We start from the raw sequence: 20,125 nt of genomic DNA on the forward strand, positions 1-20,125 counted from the left end.
ATTTCGTGAGTTCACAGAGAGTGGTGCTGGCAAAAACACGAGCATTAAAGGCCAATCCATTTCCAGAAAGTGTGATCATTTTAATGAGGATGAATCTTTGCTCCCTCAGTGATGAAAGTGGTCCTGCCACAAGATGACCTGTTCATCACCTTGGGGAACAGGGCTATACCAGAGACTCAATGTTATTCTTTGCTCTTGACAAGTTAGGCACTTGGCAGTAAAGTGAGCCCTCGTAAGGAGAAATCCAGGTTGTTGAGTCAATGATTAGCGTGCATCCCTACCACCATGGCCACTTTGTTCATGGGACAATTGAATAAGCACTGGGGTGGCTGGGGAAAGAGGCTAGCTGACATCCACAGAGTGTGCCACTCTGTCTACCAGATTAACAGCCTCCTCTGCATTTGAGTATCTTTAGTGTACCTTCACATTCAGAGAAATACATCTGTTCATATAATTCTTCCCCATACTTCTTTGTCACTAATCTTCCAGTCCTATTCCTTCCAAGTCCCTGTCCATCTAGATAAAGCATAACTGTCCATTCTGGTCATCCCTCACTCCAGACATGGTAGCTAAAAAAATTATACTGTTCGCATTATGCCCATTTAGAAGATTTTCCTTCACCCCTAAATGGGGCTGAGGAAGCCACCAGTAATGCGGGAGGTAGATTCTAAAGAAGCCTTCTATGCTTCAGGAGCCTGACACCAAGGGGTAAAACCCTTTCCCACTTCAGTGTCTCTCCAGCACTCTTAGTTGACAAAGTTTAACACTGTGATAGCTAGCAAAAGAAGCATATTTAAAGGGTCAGGATTCATCTTCACACAGCAGGTATAAAGAGTGAATTGGAACTGAGAGCAATAACTCAGTCACAGTACAGGGACTATATAATTGCCCCAACTTACGTCAGAAACGAACCTATCAATCACTGTGGCTACTGCACCTCCCATTTGGACCCACAGAAGATTGGAGGTAGGCAAAAAGTAGAAGTAGTTCCCTCATATAAGAGAGAAGAGTACTCTTCCAAAAAGAAAAGTTCTGGGCTGACAGAACAATAAATGTTCCCTACACACCATTCTTTGGCTGCTCAGTGTGTACACACACACACACACACACACTGTTTTCCATTATCTATAGTTTCTCTTAACATAAAGCAACTATCACAGGTGCAATTGAAAATGTACTCAATCCCTACACTGTAGGAGGAGAAACTCGATGTCACTTCCAGCCCAAATTCAGGATCTTTGAGTATAGTCAATCTCGATCAGGTCCAGCTATAGCTAAATGGTGAATAAATTTTCCCCTGTGTACAAATATATAATAAAGGGGGGATGAGATAATAAAAATGAATGAGAAGGGGCAAAAAGGAGGTTCAATATGCAATGGTTGTAAGCATATACCATAAACTGCTGGACAAGAGTAATAAGGGTAAGAAGGACATCACTTCTCCAGCAGAGACATGAGACCTTTGGTCAAAGTGGCAAGACTTCCTTTGTCTATTATCCTCAAAGACCCTGCCTTAGAGGAGTAGTGAGAAGAAATCTCCTGGGACTGCCTGGACAACTGAATTCATCTTTCTACAGATTCAGAGACTGGGACATTATCTTTGAGGCAGCATAATCAGTAGATGCCTTTTGCCAGGCTGAGGTCTCCTGGCAATACCTTAAATCTTACTTGGCTTTCCATCAATGTCATTTGGGGAAAATCCATTAGCTTGTTATCAGAAACCTCACTGAGACGTGAGCTTTGAATATGGACTCTGCCCTTCTGGTTTCTATCTCTTGGAAACTGGCCTGGCAACTCTGTCAATCTCCCTAGATCTTAGTTCACTATCTTTGCCATAGACTTTATCTGAGGGCAACCAGAGGGAAGAGAATGGGGTCATAAAGCCAGGTTACAGCATCAGATCCTATGCCCTAAGCTGTATACCCCTCACCTGGCATAATGGTCAGGGGCCTCAGCAGAAGATATTTGAGAGGACTCCTGAGGAATGAGGCATTCCTGACTCTGCAGGGTCTTCACATTCCTAGTGCATTAACCTTATGTAGGGCAGAAATTGCAGTTGTTTCAATGGACAGAGTAGATATCTGATCCCCATCAGTATTAGAGAATAAACCACTGGCAGAAAGGATTCCTAACAACGCTGTGTAAGCATCACCCTACTATTGCCTACCTCTTTCCTAAAGGCCATGCTGAACCAGTCTGTCTATCTCATAGTATTAAGGGCAGCAAGCAGTAGCTAACATATTCCAATAGATTCTTTTAAACCAAATTCATAAAGCTAGAGCCTTAGTGAGCATCTGTGGTGAAGGATCAATATTGTGTTTTTAGTTACCAACCAAACACAGAAAAATGCTTTCATAAATATGAAACTGCATGCTTAGTTGTCACAGTAGTGTCCAATTATTATAAGTTTCAAAGTGCTCCTCTCAATTTCTATACCTATTTCATTGCTGAGAAGTACAGTTTGCAGACTGGCTTTGGTCTATCACATTTGGTCTATCACCATCACATTTTAAGTAGCACTGATCTAACTGATAAAGCTCACTATTTGGTCAGCCTGTGTGTCAATTTCTGTATTAATTGAGAGTCTTGATTCGGAACATCACTGTATATTTTAACCTTATCTGGTACCTGAATAATGGAGCACATTTTAAGTCCAGTGGAGCCCATGGTCTTTATCTCATTATCTTACTTCTTTCATGAAGTGAAGTCCTTTGTCAGGGGAATGGTGTATAGGCGAATGTGATCAAGTCTGTAGATGGTGTTTGCAGCAAAACCAAATCCAATTCCAATACAAGAAACTATTGTAGTGAAGCAAATTGTTGACTGATCTATGATAAAAGCGAGTCAAAAGTAGTTGATGTGCTTGATATCAGGTATCTGCTGGCCCCTTGGAAGGAGGGTGCCTCATAAAGATCTTAAAACTGGGTCACTGTTGCTGTAAAATTGATTTTCAGCAGTTGCAGTCGTCACCAGAATAGAGCCTTTCTCCTGCCATTCATTCCTTAATAAATCAGACCATGATACCCGACAGCTCACAACCCTTCATGTCCGCTAGCACTTGGAAGAAAACCCTAGCTCCCTTCTATGATCTACAAGGCACTGAATATTCAAGACCTTAGCTTCTCTCCAACTTCATTCTCATGTTGCTCTTCTTGCTCTGACCACGATGCCCTATCTAAGCTAGTAACTCCAGCACAGCAAACTCTTAGCATATCCTGTTCCCTCTGTCTGGAACACTATCCACACCCCTCCCATCGCCATCCCCTTTAGAGACCTGCTGAAATGTTACCTCCTAACAGTTGTCTCCCCACTACCGCAGACTTTACTTTCGAATCCAGCCCTTCTTCACGCTCCCTAACACCAGCTGTAATTATTTACTATTATTCAAAAACAATTTAGTACAGGAATTGAAACAAAACGGAAATGCCATAATTCTACTGAGCTTTTAAGTGTTCAGATATTTTCCTTAACACTCAGAGGGGGAAGCAAAAGATCAAGAGGCATCTTGGTAGACTCCCTGAAGAATGAAATGTCCAAATGCTTTCCTATACCCCAGTCTCCCAGAAGTCAGCCCCTGTCTTCTCTTTCAAAAGGAGAGCGGCATTATCATATTTCATCCACGATTCACATCCATCACAGGCCAGGTACCCAGGAGGCCGCCTCGTGGCCTTTTATTAAACCGGAGGCCCGCGCAGCCCAGGGGTGGGCTCCGGGCGCCGCTGGGTTCTGCGTCGCCTGGCTCTCCGGGCGTTACTCGAGTCTCGCTCCCGCCCGCATCTCTCAGGCCACCCCACTCCCCCCCAACCCCCGAGTCCCGAGGGCGCCCTCGGACCGCAGCCGTTCAAACTGGCGAGCGTGCCCCCTCGGGGTTCCCCGGGTCGTCTCCTGGTTACTTGGGCGCAGAGCCCCGAAGGGGTCTCAGTCCCCAGGCGCCCAGCTTCCTCGTGAGCGCCCTCCTGCCCGAGCTGCCTCTGCCTCCCCGCACCCCCGTCCCAGCCTCAGCCGGGCCCCCTCCCACAGCCCAGCCTTCCTGCATCTGGCCACGCGGCGCAAAAGCCTCCGACTCCCACGGCAGGGTCCTGACCGCAAACCAGAATTAAGTAAGGAACCTCGGAGAGACAGGAGACAGTGTGTGACCTAAGGTCCCAGCTCATCCTTCCATCTACCTACCCATCTATCAATCATCTGCCTACCTACCTATCATCTACCTATCTCTGCATCTATCGACCTTCCTATCTACCCACCCACCCCCACCCTCTTATCTAATCTATCCATCCATCCATCCATCCATCCATCCATCCATCCATCCATCCATCCATCCATCCTCCATCAACTATCGCTCTCCGGTAGGACCAGGGTTAGAATTCTTCACTGAGAGCTTTACGCGACGCCGTAAATTAACACGTTTAACTGGAAAAGCGAAGTAGGACTTTTTTTCCCCCCCCAGACAGAAAATGTCTTAGAAAATGTAGTCGTTAAAGTCTAGCTTTGCTAATTATGTTAAATGGTGGACCTTTTCTAGAAATGGAATGAGCTAACGAGAAAGCTCTAAGGTTTCGACAACATTTAAGTCCACGAATATTATACTTTACACCAGAAATTACTACGTACTTGAGTTTAGGTATCAGCCACATATGCACAAGGGGTACGGAGTGTTTTTTTCAAAATCTTTTTAAACGGCTCAAGCAAAAGTCTAAGCAACAGCACCGCTCCCCAAGCCCTACCCCACTTCGACAATCTCGTGGGCAGGTGGGGCCGGACTTCGGGACCAGGAAGGAGGAAGCGGAAGTAAGCTAAAGGGCGGGGACAGTGGCGGGAGCAGTGAGAGCCGGAAATGAGTGGCTAGCGAGGCACAGAGGGGGCGGGGAGCCCAGCGCGGTGACGCTCTAGCATCGGAGCGCTGTCTCTATGCTCCCCCGCGTCTAGTCTATTTATTGTCGCGGGGAAGCAGCGGCCGCCCCGGACCCGGAACAACAAAGCGCGAAAGAGGGAGCCCGTGCCTCGGGGGCTCCTAGCAACGGGCCGGGGCGGGAGTTCCATGGAGACTGGAGAGCGCGCCCGCATCCTCCTCCTCCTCGTCCTCCAGCTTATCCTTCGCGTCCGACGCCACCGGCATCCGCGCTGCCGCCGCGTCCTCTGCCGCCGCCCCCTCTTCCCACGGTAACCCCGGAGGCGCCCCTCGGGGCGGGGAGCGGGCGGCCTGAGTGCGGGTGCGGGCGCGGGGCGGGGTATGCGGGGCCGGAGCCGGGCTGCGAGCGGGGTGTGCGGGGGCGGGTCGCTCAGGTTGGGAAACGGCTCCGGGAGTCCAGGGAGGGTCGGGTTCTTAGGACCGGGGGGGGGACCTTTGGGGATCTCGTTGGGGGACGGCGAGGTGGAGGGTGGGGCGTCGCTGCCGGGGAGCGTCTTCCAACGGGGTGTCGGAGAAGAAAAGAGGTGTTTCTTTCTCGTGCTCGCCACCCCTGGGGCAGACGGGAGCCGGAGATTCCCTGTCGGTCGGTGTGCAGCCCTCACCCGGGGAAGGGTCGTGCAAAGATGCTGAGGGTGCGCTGTTTCCCAGAGAACTTGAGTGGCCTCCGCCGCGGCCGGAGGGCTCCCAGATCTCCTCTGCGTCGAGAGACCCGCTTTATTGCTGTTATTTTTGTTAGCCAAAAGATGTGAAGAAGGATCTAGAAACTGAGGAAGAGAGAATGAATTGTGGGTAGGGCTGAGCCGGGACAAGAGGGATTGGGGTAAGCGCTTGATAACAGGAAGAATCCTAAAAGTAAATGCAGTTGGTAGTGACGGTTTTTAAAACTCTCCTCTGCTGAGATGTGCATCTGCGGGTTGTGTCGGTGTGTGCCTTGCAACAAGGCTCCGGCTGCAGCCAGTCCACATCTGTGAGCTCCGTGGCTGCATCTGTCACCTGCAGCTCCCCCGCGGCACTGCCAGTTCACCAGCGGGGGCTTGTGTGTGAGCGTGAAGAACGGTGCCTTAAAATCGGCTCAAGAAAAGAAAAGGAAACGAGCTTGGTGTGATTTCTGTGTGAAGCAACAATGGCAGATTCTCTGGGGAAATTGAAAAAGAAATAGAAGGCGGTTTGGCTATAATCTGCAGTTTCTTTGAAAGTTTAAGGAGATGGTCAGTTAATTCCAATTGAGAAGAGGCTTTTATCGCTCTCTTGTTTAAAGAATTACTGTTTCATAGGGCCAGTGAAATACTGGTACTTACAGGTTTATGCTGCCTCTTTCAGCCTTACATCACTAACTATTTAAAGGTTTTATACTTTCCAAAACTATTCTAGGTCAGCGAAGGAGATTTTCCTATGGCATACTGAAAAGGCCACATATACGTACCACAGTAATACCATTTTTGTGTTCAATGGGAACAAAGCTCTTTACAGACACTTGAAGATTAAGGATGAGAATAAAACTGATAGGTCACAGAAGCAATTATGTCAAGCACAGCTTCCGTTTGTCCCCCACCTTTTTTGCTAAGCCTGACTTCTTAAACAAAAAGGTGTCATCCTTATGTCCAGCCCTCTCTTTTTGTACTCTCTGCCCTCGAAATGAGCCCCAGAAACTGTAATGATCTACTGTGTGTTCTTGAATTTGATGCCGGAATACTCAGGCTTTTTCATGTAATAGAAGTTCAGTGTCCCTTGTTAAAGGACTTTCCTGTGTAAAAAGGTGGGCAGTTTCCTTTAACCAAGATGGGAAGTACAAAACACTGGGAAATTTAAAATTGCATTTTAAGATGCCAAGAAGAAAAGCCTGATATTGTCATCTTTAGGTTAATGAATGGACTGTTGCATAATCTATATAGTAAAAGGGTAATATGCAAATAGACCCCAACGGCAGAACGACCGCTGGACCAGTCACCATGAGGTGCACTGACCACCTCTTGGCTCCTTTCCTCAGCCGGCAGGCTCCGATCACCTGATGGCGATGGGGAACTGGGGGTGCGTGGCGGCAGGGGACAGGGCCGGCTGCAGGCAGCTGGGGAAGATGGCCCTGATCGCAGGCCAGGCCTAGGAACTGTACCCACACACGAATTTCATGCGCCGGGCCTCTAGTCTTTTCAGATAGCTGTTCTTCTGTGAAGGCTGTGCTGGGAGATGATCACACTTGAGGCTGTTGGATGGTCAGCCCCAGAATTTTCCTAGTGTATACGAGACGGTGAATTCAGTCCTCCGTGTCAAGGCTGCCATCACACTCAGTTCACCTGGACCTCTTAGCTGTTGCCTTTGTTCCTTCTATATTTGAGTGGGGCGTCAAGCCCTCCTTTCCACCTTTATTCACAATCCAATTTTTGCTTTCCCTGCTCTCTGCTGCAACACTTCCAACATTTGGTGTCTTTTTTCCTCACCTTACTTGTGTCCTAATAAAAAATAGGATTTTTTAGGCTATTAGTATTATTTCTGTTTCTTAGGAAGTTGTCATCATGTCCTTGGTCTGTATATTCTTTTCATTAATGGCACTTTGTCTGTTGCATTTTCCTTCTGTGTCCCTCCCCTTTATTTGGAGAATTGGAGTGGTCATGTCAGATGTTCTGTATTCTTTCTGAATAGCTGTTGGTTGTGCAGTACAACAGGTAAGAGCCTTATGCTGAGAATCAAAAGATTGTATGGAGATAAGCCATGAAAAATATTTAAATTTTTAGAATAGAAGGTGTTTTAGAAGTTCAGAAGTAATACTATGATTGTAGACATAGTCACTTTTTTTTTTAAAGATTTGGGTTATTTATTGAACCTTAGATTTTCCTAATTCTTAATCTAAAAAACTTTTAACATCAGTCTTTTCTGATCATTATGCACCTGAATGTTAGACCAAAATTACATTTTGCCAGATTAGGGGGACAATTGAGGTGATTCCCCAAAATTTTTCTTCATGTGGAAAATTTTTGTGGATGTATACCTATATAGAATTTGTTATAAAGTAGAAGAAATACATATAAAACACATAGCTGAATATTTTTGGAGAGTGTTATTTCTTATGGATTTGACACATTTTAAAATCAGCAAATATTGTATAATACAGTTGAGTGGGTATCAGTGCTGTTTTAGGTGAAGTAGGCCGGTAATAACCTGGTGATTCATTTCATTCTGTTGCATCATAGACCATGTGAAGAAGTTATTGCTATGAAAAATAAAGTTTAAATGGATTTTAGAATAATGTATAGTAGAATGTTTCCATAGTGTCTGAGCTAAAACCTCTAGTGTTTTGAAAATTTAGCTATATTGTGACTTTTGAAATAATAAATAAAGGTTTACTGTAATTTATACCCATACTTGTTGCACCTTTTATAAACCTGATGCCACATCAGGTGTGCAAAGCTGCATGAAAAGTGTTTCTCTTCTGGTGCCTTTTTTGCACTTGTAGATAGCAGAGAAATGACATGCATGGACACCAAAATATGACAGACAAAATTTTTGAATTTTAAATCCTTTATTACATACTGCTTGGAGCTATAGTTACTGGTGTATGGATTTCATCCATACCTGCTAAATTAGAAGTTTCCTGAGGTTTAGGACTATGACTTGTCATCATGTTGCGTATTCATGCGTGTGTGTGTGTGTGTGTGTGTGTGTGTGTGTGTGTGTATTTGAAGATTAATGTTAATAGAAGGATATATTTTTATTTTACTTCAGGGAGTTAATCTAGTGGATGAGGGCAACTTTTAGGCATCTAATCTAATTAGTAGTCTAATTCTTGATCCTTAAAATGTCAACTTTTTATACTAGCTGCTAGTTATAAGCAGCAAACATTTCTTGAACATGATTAGAGTTTTTGTTTTTTTAACCAATTCAAACAATAAAAATAATGGTTTACTGCCCTGGCCAGTGTGGCTCAGTTAGTTGGAGCATACTTCCATAAAACCAAAAGGTGGCAGGTTTGATTCCTGGTCAGGCCACATACCCAGGTTGCAGGTTCCATCCTTGGTAGGGATGGTTGAGGTAGGCAGCTGATCAATCGATGTTTCTCTCTCACATTGATATTTCTCTCTCTCTCAAAATAAATAAGTAAATAAATAATAATAGTAGTAGTAATAATAATGGTTTATTGCCTTGAATAGATACAGTATTTGTTCTTGTCACAAGACTCCCAGTTTGAGAAATTTCAAAAGGGTGAAATTATATACATATCTGATGTCTTTTAGGCCACTTAGTAACAATCAACCTTTTATTTAGAAGAGAGATGGTGTGTGTGTGTGTGTGTGTGACTGTGGAAAAGCAACATTTCAGAAGTATGTCATTATTCTAAAGGAATCAGGTCATGTCAGAAATTGTATACATCTGGTTTTATCTTTTGACTAAAGGGTGAATTTGCTTCAATGGCTAGTTTTATACTGGAAGTAGACTTCTGGGGATACTGTAAAATGTTCAAGAAAACACACACAGAGGTGAACTCTGGGATTGTTCAAATCAGAATTCATGTAGGAGTCAATAATGAGACTTTTAAATTTCACCCCCAAAAATGCAGCACAAAAGTTTGCCTGGTGACTTAGACCATGCAATATTTATCCATCAAGAAAGAATACTGAAAATCCCATTGTGTGTTAAGGACAGTTTTCTTGGGACATGTATGGATGACTTTAGTACTTTGTGTTTAGCACCATAAACATCCGTCTATAGACATCGGTCCATGGTATGCTTTTGTTTTTTAACTCACAACTTTTTAAAAAGAAGTAAAATATTGTTTTATTAATTAAATGGTGTTACTCTTTCTCCTCCTGATAAATTACAACTATTTTCATTGAGACAGAACAGTTTTGATCAAAATTAGTTATGCTTTCTTAGAATTAGTGTAGAGTTTAAGAGTATGGACTCTGAATACAGCCTGCTTGTATTCAGGATGGTGGCGATGCTGCTTAATATGGCCTTGAGTAAGTTACTAAGTGTAATGCTTGGAACAATGCTCAGCATAGTTAGATGAAAAAGTATCCCTTGGTGCTGGAAGCAGTGGTACTTGGTAGTACATTAAAGGTGAACCATTAGATCGCTTGAATGCTTTGTTTCTTTGATTTGGAGGCTTTCTATTAAAGCATTGAAATTCTTTGTGAGCACTGACTATTCCACTCATCTCTACTCTTAGACTTTGGTAGCGGGGGAAGCACTTGTTTTAATTTTGAATTGTCACACAGGCATCTGGTTATCACTTATGGCAGATGGACTAAGTAAAAAGAGACATCTCTGTTTCTTGGAAAAGGAAGGCCAACAAAGCCTTGTCTGGCTCTGTGTTGAAGCTATTGAAATGCTATTTCCCTGTGGACTTGACTGCTTGTTTAGCTGTATGGTACTTCTGAATAAAAGCAATAGATTCCAATGGTTTCATTTAGCAGAATTAGTCTTTCTTTAGAAGACACTATTTTTTACTTGTATAACCTTAAATGATGGTAAACTTGAAACTTGGTATCATTGTCAAGCCATTTAACTTGAGTTTTCTGTGTCACTATAAATGTTCTAGATAGTGGCTACCTTGTAACTTTAGCAGGAGCTGACACTGCTGCCAGGCTCCAATAATTCAAGTGGCTCGAGAATGACTGCATGAAATTGCAAAATTACTTGTTTATGGTAAGACTAACACCAAATGCTGAGCTACTTAGCCAGGGGAATAACTTGATGACTATAGCTTTTTTAGGCTGCCACTGAAATGGTTAATTTTAAAGTTAAGTCAAAATATTATAGTTTAGTTTTAGTATGTACATTTGAAACTGCTGACTAGAAAATAAATAATTATGCTAAAATACAATGAATTGCAAACTCTTTTCTATTTTGGCTCCTATCCAGGTCTTGGTTTTTAGTTGAAATAATATTTATATAAAATATGTGTTATAGAAATGTATATAAAATATGTTATTAAAAGTATATTTTGCTTTAAATGTACAGGGGTAAAGTTTTATAATTCCTCCCATATTTTGCTGTTTTTATTGGTTTTAGTTGATCTTTATACCTCTCCCGAAAGAAGATTGGCAAATATGCTTGTATTTAGAGTGTGGATTTGCTTTTCTGTTTAAAGAGAGTAATGTCTACTTTGATACTGTTGATTTATTAAGTAATAACTGCGTTAGCCAGAATAGATTTAGTATTGATGTGATATTGTTAATATTATTCCCATAGCCATCATAGATTCTGGATCTAACAAATACAGATAATCCAGGAAATAAATGATTATGGCTTCCTCTCTCTCTCTCTCTCTCTCTCTCTCTCTCTCTCTCTCTCTCTCTCTCTCTCTCTCTCTCTCTCTCTCTCTCTCTCTCTCTCTCTCTCTCTCTCTTTCTCTCTCTCTCTCTCACACACACACACACACACACTCTTAGGGTTTTTTAGGAGAACACGTCTCCAAGGTGTCAATACTATTGTCCATAATAAAGCCTTCTGTTTTGAGATAAAGATCTAACACATTGTTAATGTTTCCCTAGTGTTCTTTTCACCACACTGTTTCAGGGACAGGTGTTGCTATCCTTCAGATATAAAGCTAATAAAGCCACTATGTAACCGAAAAGTGCAAATATGAAGATGGGTATTTTGTTTTTTACTATGGTCAATATTTATAGAAACAATCGTCTGAACCTCAGCTAAGATTCGTGGTGAACCTGAAACTTGTGGACCAAGAACTAACTCATTCTTTACAGTTTACCAGATACTTTTGTTGAAGCACAAAGCCTTTTTTCTGACCTGCTTATGGCTACAGCATGCTTCTTGGATATCTCCAGTTTCTTGTGTCAGGTGCAATCTAGTGAAGTTGGAATGAGCATCCTATCATTGCTCATGGATTGACCACATCCCAGCATCTCCACTGCTGGCAGGTTAGGTGGTTGTAGGAAACACAGCCATGTTGAAGACAGACCCAATTCATTAAACCTTCCTCAACACAAATTTTGTATGCTAATCTCAAAGGCACACTAGATTTCTTAACTCAGTTCTCTACTCTTTTTTGGTGGTGGTGATAGCGGGAGCCTGAGGTAAGTGATGTGACATATCTTAACAGTTCATAACTGACAAAAAGCTGTATTAATAGTGTTATCATTTTCTCAGCAGCATATTGCTGTTGTAAATCTTTAGATCAATTTGGCAGAGAAAACCTTTGGCTAGCCAGTAATCTTGAAAATTCTGCTTCAATGCGTAGAGTAAAATTACTTGGATAATTGTTAATTTGTATGTGCATTAAGATTATGTGTCTTTTAATTTACTCTTTCTAGGCTTTTTGTTTGGGCCTGTTAAGTTGGAAGAGTTTCAAGTGTCTTATATTCTTAATTTATCTTACGTTGTATTCTCACCCTCACTTTGTAAAGAGATGAGTAATAGTTTTATCAAACCCTGTGTAATTGGATGGTTGCTGTGCTTAAAGTAACAGATAGGTGGCCAGTCTATAACCAGCTATCATGGAATGAACTTAGCATATGGATGAGTTAGGACCCTTGGGGAGAAATGGAGAGCAAAACTCTTAGAGGAGGGGAAAGGAAATACGTATCAAATGTGTGTGTGTGTGTGTGTGTGTGTGTGTGTTAATTAAATTCTTTCCTTACATCAGAAATGTATTATATTTCTGTATTTGTCAAAGCTCCTGGAACACAGTTGCCCTTCAGGATTTGGGGGTCTGAACTAAAGCCAATAATAACATGTGCTAAGCAGAACATACCAAAAAGTGAAATCTATAATATTAAAAGCGTAATATGCTAATTAGACCGGACAGCCGGACATCCTTCCGGACTACTTTCTGGACGAAGCCAGGGCTGTGAGCGAAGCTATCCGGGTCCAGAGTGCCAGAGGGAAGCAGTTGCGGGCATCCAGGGGAAGGAAGGCCTAATCTTGCATGGATTTCACACATCGGGCCTCTGTTAAGGAAATAATAGGGTATTGTTGGAGAGCTTGAGTGGTTTGGGCCTATGGAGATTATTATTATAGTGAAAAGTGTCTATACTTCCCACTGTTTCCCCACCCCAATGATTCTTTCTTTTAATTGCTCTTAAAGTATTCATTTAATGCATAACTATTGAGTTGATGACCAAGTGCCCCTTGTTAAAACAAATTTTAAAGAAACACATTTTTATTAAACAGTTCTCTTCAAGGATCATGAGACAGTTATAACAGTACCTTTGCATTTGCTGTGCCCTCTGCTTTTGGGGTCTTTTCTCTCAGTTTTTTATATTGCCTGGCTCTTTATCCTTCAAGATCTAACTGTAAGAAGAATTTCTCATCTTTGAGGAAGTTAAGAGGCCTTCCAGGATCATTCTCCTAAAGTTTCTTTTGTGACATCTTACTTTCTTAGGTCACTTTCTCTATTTTAATTACTTCTCTATTTGTTGTATGTTTCTTCTACTGGGATACAACTTCCACGAGGGTCCCTGCCCTGACTATTTTGTTCTGAGCTATATTCCCAGTGTCTAGCCACATTAGTTGTAGTCTAAATGAATGCAATTATGAGTAGTAATTTAATTGAAGGAGTGGGGAAGGGCATCCTACGCAGATATAAACTCAGAAAAGGATCTGCTATTGCAAGAGGATTGGTAACTTCAAACTGCTCAAGTGTACTGAAAGAAAAGGTTACAAAGGTGTATTTGGAAACGTGAAGCTCACTGAATTTATAACAAAGCAAGTTAGAGTCTGTTTTGTCCCTATGAGAGAGCCAAGAGATGTGTCTTTAAGCAGGATGTGGCACAGTCAGGAAGATAATTCTGGTTGCCTCTTTGGTGGATGGACCAGATTGTGGAGATGGAAAGCGGAGAGTTCCATTAAGACTAGCGTAATGACATGTGAAAGCCTAAAATAAAACACTGATGCTTTGGATGCAGAAAAGAAGCCAAATCAGAAGTTAACGGTATAGGAGAATAAAGAGATGAGGGATGGTTCTGAAATGTCTGACTCAGATGTGTTAAGTGTTGGATGATAGCTCCATTAAAATTAAGAATCAAGGGACAGCAAGTATTTCTGAGGGGATTAATTTTGGATTTGTTAATTCAATGAATATGCCTCATCGGCAGTTAGGAATATGAGTTCTGATCTCTGATAGGTCAGCATTGATGGTAGGAGCCATAAACTCATGTATAGCAATTGAAGCCTGAAAGTTGAATGAAGAAAAGGATTTACTGGTATCTGGTGATCGTAAACTTCAGGGGTCTTAAACTCTCTTGAGAATATGAAAAAAACAATGGCCTCCTCAGGTGCCACATTTAAATTTGTGTGTCCATATAGTTTCAAGGGCTTCTCACCCTGGAACCTATTGTTGAGCTGTCAGGCCTGAAATGGAATTTAGTTAAGAACTTCTGATTTAAGGAGTAGATGGTAAAGTATCTGAGCTAGGAGGAGAATTTAAGAAGAAAGGTGCCTCTGAAGCCAAGCCAAGGGTGGGGTGGTGCCAGAGGGAGAATTTTGGGAATCAGGGGTTCCCGGTTATGCCCTGGAGAGGTCGAGTAGGAAAGAGTTTCAACTGTGACTTTGGATTAAGCCAAGAGCCATTCATTGGTAACGTTTTATGTCATGCAGAGGCCAAAGGCAGATTGTGATGATACAGTGCATGAATCTGAGTTAAGGAAACAATCAATACATGGTAAACAGTGTGCAGAAATCTTGATAAATAGTCCTGATATGTGGCTATAGCTCCTTTTAAGGATTTATTTACTGAAAGGAAAATTCTGTTCTTTTGACTTGTTGTGGTATGGTGTTTCAGCCCAGTGGTTCTTAACCAGGTGCCCATTAGAAACAACTTGGAAATGTTTTAAAAATTCAGGGCCCTACAAACCTTAGTTAATCAATGCTTTGGGGGTTGAGCCTCTTCATAGTTTTTTGTTTGTTTCAACTTCTTGTTAAGAACCAATGTTCCAATCAGAATACTTCCTTACCACTCTTGTTATGTGTTCTTTTAGTTGTATGTTGTTATTTAATTACTCAGTTTACTATTGTGCTACTTTTAAATCATTGTCTTTTAGTCTTTCTCATAGAACTTAGTTTCCAATATAAAATAATTTATGGCTTTCTTCTGATCTTTAGCCAAGTTCTCCATTTTTATCATTTTAAAATCTGACCAGTTCTGTGTGAAACCAGAAATTCTTAATCGTGCTTATATATGGAAAGTGTATTTATTCTGTAGTCCTGTTTGCTTTTATTTATGTTACATTTTTTACCAAATAGTAAAAACTTAACTAAAATAAGTTGAACTCTATACACTATTTTTCAAAGAAGCTAATTTCATAATCTTACATTCCTTTTCTTTCTTTTTTAAAATATTTTTTACTTTTTTTAGAAAAAGAGGAAGGAAGAGGGATAGAGAGAGAAACATTGATTGGCTGCTTCCTGCACCCTCCCCCCTCACTGGGGATCAAGCCCGCAACTCTGGCATGTGCCCTGATGGGGAATTGAACAGTGACTTCTTGGTTCATAGTCGCTGTTCAACCATTGAGCGACACCAGTCAGGCTTACCTTCCTTTTCTTAACATGGCAGTCATAAATGGCATAGACCTCTAACAGGTTGCCTACATCAACACAGGCATTTTGTAAGGTAAACCTATAAAAACAGTTGAAAGGAAACTGTCAAAATAGGAAATTTCACTGTTATGTTTTCACCTTGCAGTGCTTTCTCTTAAGTTTTTGATGAGCTGTCAGCAGTTCAAGTTTGAGCCCTGCATTCATACTCTGTTTAAAATATATATATATTATTCATTTCAGAGATGAAGGGAGAGGGAGAGAGAGGTAGAAACATCAATGATGAGAGAGAATAATTGATCGGCTGCCTCCTGCATGCCCCCTACTGGGGATCCAGCCTGCAACCTGGGCATGTGCCCTTGACCGGAATCGAACCCAGGATGCTTCAGTCCCAGGCTGATGCTCTATCCACTGAGCCAAACCAGTTAGGACCCCTGCATTCACACTTTTGAAATAAAAATCAGAATACAGAGAAGTTTGAACTTTATGCATGCCAACCCTGACACCAACCAGAGGCTGAGAGAGGGTTTATTCGGTTTGTGAGCTATCTAGTGAATTAATATTTACACTTGGAAAGAAAATAATCTTTATAAAAGGATGCTGTTTTATTAGCATTAGCGTAATGGCTAAATTAGTCTCACAAATTGTGGTTATTTATCAGTAACTTGGGACAAATATCAAGATTCTCTAGAAAAAGATAAACTTCCTAGTTTTCTAAATGATCACCCATAATATGGGAAAATAGAGATATATGTAAGATCTGTGGAGAAATGAACATGATAAACACTTTAAATGAAAAGAATACGATGAACAGTTTTGTTGCAATTTAATAATCCAAACCAACAACTTTTTTGTTTGTTTGTTTGTTTGAAATGATTTTGTTACTGGAGATTTTTTTTTAATTCACTGTTAAATTTAGTTATTTTTAAAATACCAATTTCATTATCAGATACATCAAAATTTTATTCTTTACTTTTACCCCTTGCTTTTAGACTTGAAAGAACATGATCTGCTTTTGTGCTCCAAAGGTTAAGGATCACAGTGAATAACGAAATCCTTTTTATTTTATATTTTTAAATATATTTCTTTATTGCCCTAACCCAGTGGTCGGCAAACTGCAGCTCGTGAGCCGCGGTTTGCCGCTCTGTTGACTAATGAGTTTGCCTACTACTGGGATAGGGGCTTAATCACAAGGAACAACAACAGCCTGTAATTATTGGAATCGAGAGTCTAGGTCAGTGGTCGGCAAACTCATTAGTCAACAGAGCGGCAAACCGCGGCTCTCGAGCCGCAGTTTGCCGACCACTGCCCTAAACAGTTTGGCTCAGTGGATGGAGCGTTGGCCTGCAGACTGAAGGGTCCCAGGTTCAATTCTGGTCAAGGGCATGTACCTTGGTTGTGGGCACATCCCCGGTGGGGGGTGTGCAGGTGGCAGCTGATCAATGTTTCTCTCTCATCGATGTTTCTAACTTTCTATCCTTCTCCCTTCCTCTCTGTAAAAAATCAATAAAGAATATTTTTTTAAAAAAAGAAAAAATATTTCTTTATTGATTTCAGAGAGGAAGGGAGAGGGAGAGAGAGATAGAAACACCAATGATGAGAGAGAATCATTGATCAACTGCCTCCTGCACGCCCCCTACTGGGGACCGAGCCCACAATCCGGGCATGTGCCCTTCGCCGGAATTGAACCTGGGACCCGTCAGTCCCCAGACTGACGCTCTATCCACTAAGCCAAACCAGCTAGGGCTCCTTTTTATTTTTGAACATTTCTCTAACCATGAAAGAATGAAGGAAGGAGAGTAATAATAGTAACAATGAGAATAGTTAAATTTGAATGCATATTACCATGTGTAAGTACTATGTTATGGGCTTTGCAATTTCAATGTTTACAACACTGTGATGGGTAATGTTATCTGCCTTATTTTGCTGGTGAGGACATTGAGGCACAGAAGCATTAAGTAACTTACCCAGGGTCATATGACTGATAACATGGTAGAGTCTGGATTTAACCCAAGTAATCTGCCCCAGAGTCTGAGCTCTTAAATATGTGTGTGTGTGTGGGTGTGTGTGTGCGCGCGCGCGCGCGCGCGTGCGCGCTCGTGCCTTGAGAACTATGCCAAGGCTAAGGTACAGAAATAAGTAAGATTTGATCATACATCTGGAAAGATTATTGTCAACCAAGGAAACATATATAAATAGAAACATTCACTAGATTGTGGGAAAATGCAGTGATAGTAGTATGCATAGCAACATGGTAATGGACTCCGAGGAGGGATACTATGCCTTAGTCTTGGGTATCAGATGTCTTAGTCCCTTTGATTTCTTATTTTACCCATCGTGGTTTTAATTACCTTCTATACTGGGGTTTCCAAATTTTCACCTCCAATCTAGACCTAGACTTATCCTGAGCAATGAACTCTTATCTGATTTTTCTGTCTCTCCTCTTGGATGTCTCACAATTTCCTTCAGTTCCTCATGTCTAAAACAGAATCCGTACCCCTCCTCTGTTTGCCATCTCCCCTGCAAACCTGCTCTCCTCCAGTGTTTCTGTTCTAGCCAATAGTGTCTTGGACCACAAACCTAGAGTCATGCTCCCTCTTCCTTGAGTCAGTCTCAAAGCTCTGTTCACTCTGTCTCCAGAAAATGTCTCTCTTCTCTCTGCTTCTTTCCATTTTCCTTCACCCTGTCATCAGCCGGCTACAGTCATCTCTCCCGGGACTGCTGCACTGTAGACCCTGACTGAGTGTTCTGCCCATTCTCCTGTTACAAAAGTGGCACTGATATTTTTTAAAAACATTATGTCATCTTTTGCTTTTCTTTTAGTTCACCGTGCTCTTGGGATAAATATGAAAAGTTTTAACATGGTCTAGAAGTTATGATTTGACCCCTCCCTGCATTTCCAGGCTGATCTTATGCCAATTTCCCATTCACTCTTCCCACTCTAGCCATGCTGGCCCTCCTTCAGGGTCGAACAGTTTATACTTTTAACTCACCTCAGAGCTGAGAGCATCTGCTATTCCTTTCACCAGGTCTTGTTTACTGCTGGACCTCCACCCCCTAGCGCGCCACGAATGCTTAGATTTCCAGTTCATTGTTATAGAATTGATTGGATGAGGGTGATGCTGAGCTATAGAACTAGTGGGAGTTAGCCAGGTGTACAAGTGGGGATAGATCATTTTTAGCAAAAGAATAGCATAAGCAGGCAAAATACTAATATTTCTTTACATGGAAGAGCCTTTATAAATCAGTAAGAAATCTCAGAAGGAAAATGAACAAAGGATATGAGACAGTTAACATAATAAATAGTAGTAATATTTGAAAAGTTAAACCTCTTTCGCATTCAAAGAAAATTAATCAATTTAATATTGCTGATTTTTATATCTCAGGTTGTCAAAGGTTTTTACAAAGTCCTTTGTTGACTAGATATGACAGCATATACATATGAACCCAGTCTTGTTTAATATGCACAGATAAATATGTGGATTTAGCAGCCTCAAAACATGTGTCAATATAAGCATAGAAAAATATTAGTAATTATCACTGTGGTAGGATGATGGGTGACTTTTTTTCTTTGAGTATTTCTTATGTAACCAGAAAATGGCATGCTATCTTCTTTAAAAGCCATACATCAAGACATTAATTTGAAATACTAAATCTGTCCAAATTTTGTTTTTACATAAGGACTTGATATGCTTGATATTTGAATCCCCAAATTTTAGATTATATTCAGTAAAATATAGTTCTTTTCTTGTTATCTGTAATTAGACATTGGTTCAGATTAATATTAATGTTAGCACTGACTAATATGACATTATTTTAATAGAGCATTTTTAATTTGTGAGGTGCTTATTATTCTGTTAAAACAATTATGTGGTGAGGAAATGGGGTTTGCATTTTACAAGTGAGGGTAGGAATAGTTCACAGCTGACATGTACCTTCCATTAGGATCCACATCTTCAACATCCAAGTTTTATTCCATTAGAGATACACTGTAGTACATTCTGAAATAGTGGAATTCTTTTTAAAAAGAATATATTTTTACTGATTTCAGAGAGGGAGAGAGAGATAAAAGCATCAATAATGAGAGAGAAGTCATTGATTGGCTGCCTCTGGCACATCTCCCACCAGGGATCTTTAGCCTGCAATCCAGGCATGTGCCCTAACTGGGAATCGAACCATGACCTCCTGGTTCAAAGGTTGATGCTCTACTGAACCATGCTGGTTGGCCTGAAATTTTTAAGAAGGCTGCTGTTTAAACATTATCAATATGAGATGAATATAGGTTTAAATTAACTAAGTATTAAGTTTAACTTACCAAATTTTCATTCTCCTTTAATTGGAACTTCTTCATGAGAATGTAAACCACCGACTTCTCTTTCCTTAACATCTATTCAGAAAAGTCAGTATCATTTACATTTTCTTCACCCCCTTTTAGGCACAATTACAAATATTTTTATCGACTGAAGCATAAAATATACTGCTCTTTACTATTTTTAAAAATAGATAGTTGCTGGCGACCCTCAGAGTTATTATTGATAATTAACTTCCATTAACATTTTTTGTAGTTTTCTTAATAAGGATTTTTAAAAAGTGTAACACTTTATTTTGATGCAAGTTATTCACATGCTTACCAGTCTTCAGAATTGGTATTAAGAGTGAGTCAGAGATACAGTAGTTGGAGACATGTAGTGAACATAGTTTAACTTTCTGTTTAACATAATGTGATGA

At 41.0% G+C, this 20,125-nt stretch overlaps 1 protein-coding gene across 2 annotated transcripts in view; it reads left to right on the forward strand.

The window, feature by feature from the left end:
* The first annotated feature begins 4,892 nt into the window (after positions 1 to 4,892).
* LOC307105635 (TATA box-binding protein-like 1) overlaps positions 4,893 to 20,125 on the forward strand; it is a 28,182-nt gene continuing 12,949 nt past the window's right edge. The window contains exon 1 of one of the 2 annotated variants that reach the window (XM_079781496.1): positions 4,893 to 5,160. In XM_079781496.1, the coding sequence (XP_079637622.1) occupies positions 5,039 to 5,160 (122 nt within the window). In that variant the 5' untranslated portion in view covers positions 4,893 to 5,038. The remainder of the gene's footprint in view (positions 5,161 to 20,125) is intronic. The other variant, XM_079781495.1, reaches the window with a different exon arrangement.

This window comes from Cnephaeus nilssonii (assembly GCF_951640355.1).
Source record: "Cnephaeus nilssonii genome assembly, chromosome: 9".
Classification (NCBI taxonomy): Eukaryota; Metazoa; Chordata; class Mammalia; order Chiroptera; family Vespertilionidae; genus Cnephaeus; species Cnephaeus nilssonii.